Source organism: Pyrus communis, chromosome 1, assembly GCF_963583255.1.
Source record: "Pyrus communis chromosome 1, drPyrComm1.1, whole genome shotgun sequence".
In the NCBI taxonomy this organism is placed as follows: Eukaryota; Viridiplantae; Streptophyta; class Magnoliopsida; order Rosales; family Rosaceae; genus Pyrus; species Pyrus communis.
In genome coordinates this window covers 13,002,089-13,008,618 of record NC_084803.1, presented here as the reverse complement: position 1 = coordinate 13,008,618, position 6,530 = coordinate 13,002,089, and the positions used below count along the sequence as shown (strand labels likewise).

At 40.4% G+C, this 6,530-nt stretch overlaps 1 protein-coding gene across 1 annotated transcript; it reads right to left on the bottom strand.

Moving 5' to 3' along the window:
* Nucleotides 1–4,315: 4,315 nt before the first annotated feature.
* On the bottom strand, nt 4,316–6,019 carry LOC137713358 (zinc finger CCCH domain-containing protein 20-like). Its single transcript, XM_068452651.1, has one exon. It carries the CDS (start codon nt 5,981–5,983, stop codon nt 4,793–4,795), a length of 1,191 nt encoding a protein of 396 aa, XP_068308752.1. The 5' UTR covers nt 5,984–6,019; the 3' UTR covers nt 4,316–4,792.
* Nucleotides 6,020–6,530: the final 511 nt, after the last annotated feature.

Below are 6,530 nucleotides of genomic sequence, written 5' to 3'. Positions count from 1 at the left end.
GGCAGCCAACCACTCAAAACTGCACCAAAAGCTAGCTAGCGGAGGTGGAGGACCAGAGAGCCAGGACAACTAGCAAAAGCAATCAGTTGAGAATTTGACAGATGGATAATAAAAAGAGGTTTCGAAAGCTTGACTTTGTCTGACTGATACCATATTCTTTTCATTTCTAATGAGAAAGAGAGACTGGTCAATGTTGGTGTTTGAGGAATCACGCAGGTTGCATGCATTTGTTGTTAAAACACCAAATGGTAGCCAGTTGGCCAAGTTGCCAAGTTGCCAATGACATATAAGCATATGAAATTAAAATCGTTTTCCTTTTACAGACAAAGATATTATTCTAACGGAGATTTGACGTCAAACACATAATACGTAATTAGGTATTGAACTTATCCTTTTTGATCACACAAAGTACATCAAACTCACTATCTATATGAATTAAACATGATATCTCTCACTTAAAAATGTTTGTTTATGTAGGCAAAATTGCACAAATTTCATGCATTTGTTGTCAAACAAATATAAGAGCCATTGCCAAATTGCCAATGACATAGAACATTGTTCACTGCTTTGGTCCTCACACATAAGAGTCATTCTTCATTACATATTATAATATGGCACATACATACAAAAAGAATAACTCATTAAAATACAAAATGTAAAATGTGTACATATATCAAACTGTAGTTTGTCTCTAAAAGAATCTATCCAACTCTATAAGGAGTAGTCGAGTATTTTTCCAACAACATACATAAAAGTTGAAATGGGGTTTTAATATGAAAATATGGTTGGCAATGGCATGAAACTAAATATTATGTGAATTACTCCCTAATTGAAATTTTTCAGGAGTCGTGTGCCATTTAGGAGAGGGGTGGGTTGAAATGCTTTTAACCTGTTTGAGCTCCACTGGGGATTAGTTTTACCCTTCGCGGGTGTGCGATACCTCAGGCTCCAGCAAAAAAGGGATGATGTGAAGTTCTATTGTATTAGTGAGACTCAAACTACACATTAAAGGAGTCATTTAGTACTACGGTCTAGTGATATTTCTCTTCTCTTGTAAGTTAGAGATCTTAAGTTCGATTTTCACCAAAGGTTAATTTGAATCATATTATTGCTAACTTATTGTGAGGTTAAACTGACCTCTCTCCCTTCCTTTTTAGTATAGATAATCTCGTTTATTAAAATAAAATAAAATAAAAACTACACATGATTGGAGAGTCAAAAATAAGTTCAATTGGCATAATAGGTAGTTGGGCTTCCAGCCTTCCAATAAAATCCAACTCATTTGGCTCTAGCCTATGGGAAACTCTCCTCTCTTCCGGTCCAATTCTTCACCTTCATGATTTCAATGTATAGCCCATGACATTGATGGAAAATATAGCCTCTTGAGGAACAAATAGCATGTTTCACTTCAACGATGCAAAAGTAGTCCAATTTTCCATCCGATCCGAAGTTCCAAATTATTCATGGTTAGAAAGAAGGAGAGTCGAATATTGACCAAAAACAAAAATTTATAGCTCTAGTGGTTAAGAGCATACATTCCGACTCAGTACCTACAACCAAAGTATCGTGTTCAATTCTCTCTTCTCCACCTTACAAATAGGAACACAATAATTGATCAACACAACTAGCAATAAAATATGCAAATTGGATCCGGATTTGCAGCGATCTAAAGGCAAATAAGTGGTTACCACCTTTCATGTCATGCATGCGACTGTGCCCTTTGATCACATCTCATCCATATTTCATTATTTCTATGTCACAACACCAAATTATCTTTACAATTTAGTCCATTCCATCACCATCATACTCATGTTTGCAGCATAAATTATATAAATTATAAATTACATATCGTCTGTCTCTAAAACACATTAGACTTGAAATATATTACTTGGTGTTGGATCATCCAAAAGTTTGGCTTTCGAAACCATCGGCGCACTATAGCGACTGCCAACTACTAACCCGATTAAACTAGTGACTTGGTTTGACGATAACCTCAACTTGCTGGGATTTCAGACTACATAATTACTCAATTTCCTGCTCCTCTTCCTCCCATGCTCATTGACAATAACAAACACCAACAATATTACTTTAACATGTATTCGCTTTGTCTCGCGTTAAAAATGGACCCCATTTCAATATTTTCTTTGATAATGTAGATTTCAGTGGACTTATGCTGATATTGACAACGAAGAATTTAAAATGATTTTTCGTACTCATTTTATCATTATCCTTTAGCATTTTAATAATACAATTCAAAGAAGAATCAAGAGATAAATAAAAGAAGACGGCATAAGAACAAAGGATGGAAATTACTATGCTAAGAGTGGCATAAATTAATTGTCACGGTACACTTATACGGATTGGTCGTAGTTACTCATGTTTATGGCATTTACAAAGCCACCGGGAGAGGGAGGCCGTTTGGATTTACGGATGCATGCGCACGATTGATAGGGAGAATTTATGCATGCATGCGCTCGATTAGCATTATCATCTTGCAACTAATTAAGATGAATGTACGCATGCATGCACGCGACTGATCATAATACTCCTCTTATCGACAATATTACTAAATAATTATACACAATTTCTTCCCGTTGGTAGAAGCCAAACATGTCTCTTTATATATCTTTGTTTTTTCCTTTATTCCTCGATGGATTCATAATTGCTGTGGTCCCATATAGATAATTGCTATTTGCTACATCGATGCTTTATATTGCCCAAAATGGTCTTTTTTTTAGTTTTTTATTTTTTACCCTAAATGGGATATTCTTGATAATAATCTGGCAGTCAGCGGTCAGTGTGGCATCTGCGCAGATATAATTGAGAGAAATTCGGGACCGCGGCCGCCAAATTTGCACCCACAAGAGCACAGACACGAACAAAATTGATGTTTGGTGCCGCAAACGTATACACGCGGCAAGCATGCAGATGCATGATCACACTTCTTATGTGATGCGGCTTTTATAGCTTATGATTCGTGTAAGAAGAAAATGACACTTGGAGTTCGATCTTCGAAACTCAACGGGAAAATTTTTGGAAAAATTTGAAATACGTCTAATTTTATAAACTATATTTTGAAATAGATTCAATTTTTAGTTACTTTGGATCCATATCAAAAAACCCCAAAATTTTTGCTCACTATTAGTGATGATGTTTTCCACGTTGAAATTTTAAAATCCATGTAATGGAGATATAAATATTAAAATTTAAACTCACAAACGATAATACGTAAGGTGGGAGAAGAGAATTTTCAATATGTGTAAATATAAAATGGTACATCACATGTTATTATACAAGTGAAAATACGTTCATTTTTCAAGTGTCTATCGACTTGAATAATGACCTATTTCGTAAGTGCTCGTATTTCACTACTGTTAATGGTGAACAGTATCTCTAATTGAAGGTGATGGGCAAAAATACACCCAACCACAATATTATAACTCTCTCTCTCGTTTGTCGGCAAACATAAGTGCTAAATTTGTCTTCCTAAAATCTATAGCATTCAGCACTCGGAAGGACTACTTAACTGGAGAAAAAATAAACACCGTAAAATCAGCATGGACTACGATAAAACCAAAAACACATACAAGTGCTCCGGCGGCTGGTTGAACAAGTAATAAAAAGCCAAAAGCAGCTTCCTCCACCAGCCAGCCTTAAAAAAGTCAGTGGACTGCTCAGAAAATTAACAAATTACGCCAGAAATTATTGTTCGTGTCATGTCATTAGTCCATCTCCAATAATACTTCCAACACCCATACTCCATACATTGAAATCATCATAAGTAATTTATCCCAAGTCCAAATCAATAACATCACCCCATCAAAACAAAGACTAAAACCCCATTACAAAAAAGGAAGAGGGGACTAAGCCCGATGCAACAAGTCAAAAGGCAACAAAAAGAAACAGAGCAAACAAAATACCATTATTTTCTGAACCCAATCTTTTCCTGCAGAACTGATGGAATTCCCAAACTGAACATTACCTCACAGTAAAAGCTTCATATAACAGCCAACGGAGATTTTGTAGAAACAAATCCACAGAGAGATTATATTCACTCTAAATTTCTTTCCCACACCTTTTTAAAAATTTAATGTTTTTTATCAAATGTTAAAGATGTGTAAAATATTTAAAAAATATTAAAAAAAAAAAAAGGGATGAAAGAAGTACTTTGTGGTATGAATATAATCTCTCATTCACAAGTCCATGCAGACGAATCAAGTACACAATACACGGTAAAACTTGATAAAATAATAATTTACATTGATAATTGCATTAGCACAAAGAGTCCATGCATTACAGAGGAAGCAAGCATAAGTTTTTACAACGATTTGATAGAGATAAGTAAGAGGGGATGGTGGTAATTACCCCAAACACCATAATTAACAAAAACAAAAGAGGGATTTGATGTTCTTCCACTGTCCACTTCTTCAACTATACAAGAAACAAAGCCCAGTCCTTTTCATAATTACCATCCTTAAATTTATCTACTCCTCCTTAATCCGATATAGATAATCCCCCTAAAAAAGACATAGATTCATTCCATTACTCATCTCCGACAAAAGACATCCCAATACTTGTGTTTCTGCAAAAAAATTTACACAAAACAGCATAATCTTCAAATTCTTCAACTTGGCTTTGCTAATAAAATCAAATTCCCCTCTCTCCTCCTCCATGCATTATTCACATAATCTAAAGAGAGAGACCCAAAATATATGATAATTATAGGCCACCAGAATCAAGCACCCTATATAGAAGCATCGTAATAACAAGTAATCATCGGACAAGTCATCCTTCACTGAACCAGCTCAGAAACCCACCCAACATCCGGAGCACCGGAACAATTCGGACCCGGGTCCACCCGGCCCACTGAATTCTCCTCCCTCAGCTTCTCAAACATCTTGGCTCTCAGCCCCCTTCCAGACTCCACCCTCTCCATTGCAGGCTCCTCACAACTCTCCTCGCAGAAATCCAAATAACTGATTCCGGAACGGTGCGGGACCCGGGTCGGTGTTGAAGGCAGGCTGGAGAATCCGGGTCGGAGTATGGACCCGCGTGGTGACCCGACCCCTGGAGATCCTGGAGACCCAAACCCAGAAGATCCCCCCATCTTAACATTCCGAGAAGAGGGAAAAGACTTGACTTTTCCGAGCTGCAAGTTCCTAAGCGAAGCTACCATTTCATTAATAGAGCCCGACCCAAGAGACCGGCTCATCGGAGATACTGGCGGCGACACCTCCGGCGACTCTTCCGGCGGGGAGGACATGAAGGGCATGGTTTTCACACACGAAGCAGCAGCGGCCTCCATCGCCTGCCTCAGCGGTGACCCGTCATACGACTCGGCCGAGTTGAGGGAGTTGCCTCCGCCTCTGGGGCTCTGCTGAGGCAAAACCCTAAGCTGCTCCGGCGTGTGAGCAAAGAAACAAACCCTCCGCTTGCAGCTGGTGCCGTCCTTGCAAGGCTGAGTACGGTAGCGCGCCGGGTGGAGCCAGCACTCGAAAACCCCGTGCGCAAACTCGCACGCGTCACCCTTCTTGCAATGACCCTTTCGGAAATCGGGGCAGGCCGTACCCGAATAGTGATACTTCCTCGGGTCGCGGCGCCTGGCCTTCTCCCCCGGGTGGGCGTATGGACACTCGGTCCAGTCATGTGACCGGCCACGTGCGCACCTCCTAACCTTGAACTCGAACATCCTGAAGTGGTCGCAGGAGTAGGCGTCGACCGGCGCGTCCGATTCGCGGCCGGAAATATCTGAGTCCGAGTCCGGGTCGGTCTCGTTGGAAGGCAAGTAGCGCTGGAACGTCGTTAGGGCTTCGTGGAGGTAGTACGGGCTGTTGAAGTCGGCGCCGTTTGCATTGCCGTCGGAGCTAACAGAGACGCCGCTCAGGGGAAACGGTGAGTACATCTCGGCCGTGGAATCGTCGTACAGGAGCCACGGAGGGACGTGGACCGTTGGATTGGGACGGTGCGGTTCTCCGAGCATCATTTTTTTTGTGGATTTCTACTTTCCTTTTGCGGTGGATGGCGGTGTTTGGGGAAACATGAGTGAGCTGTGGGTTTATAAACCGCTAAAGGAGTGGGTTTTGAACCGTGGTTGGGTTAATGGGGCTGTAGGTTAACCGTGGTTGGGTTAAAACTTTCAGGCCCTGCTGCTCCAGTTCCCACCGCGGTTTAGGGAGTTTCTCGGTCACTGGGCTGTCTGGTTGGGTTCGGACAGCTACAGTTTTTTCTCCACGTGGTTACCGCGAGGGGCTGGGGTTTATTTGAGTTGATGTCCGTGCCACATGGAGGGTGAAGATTTGAGGGTGAGCTGAATGCAGATGGACGTGCCGTTTGTTGATCAATAGGCTTCCTATGGCGGTGGAGGGTGTGACAAGTAGTAATTCAAGGATTTAAAACAGCTACAAAATAATCCAACAAAAACGCAAAAGAGAAATACCAAAAAGACTATCTCAAAATAAACTCTCCGTAAACACTCCATCAACTTACAGTTTAACGCCAGAGAATCCAAAAAGACTATCTTAAAAATATAT

Bases quoted from the DNA above. Each gene is read 5' to 3' on its own strand.
- LOC137713358 (XM_068452651.1), bottom strand. From the start codon at position 5,983: ATGATGCTCGGAGAACCGCACCGTCCCAATCCAACGGTCCACGTCCCT.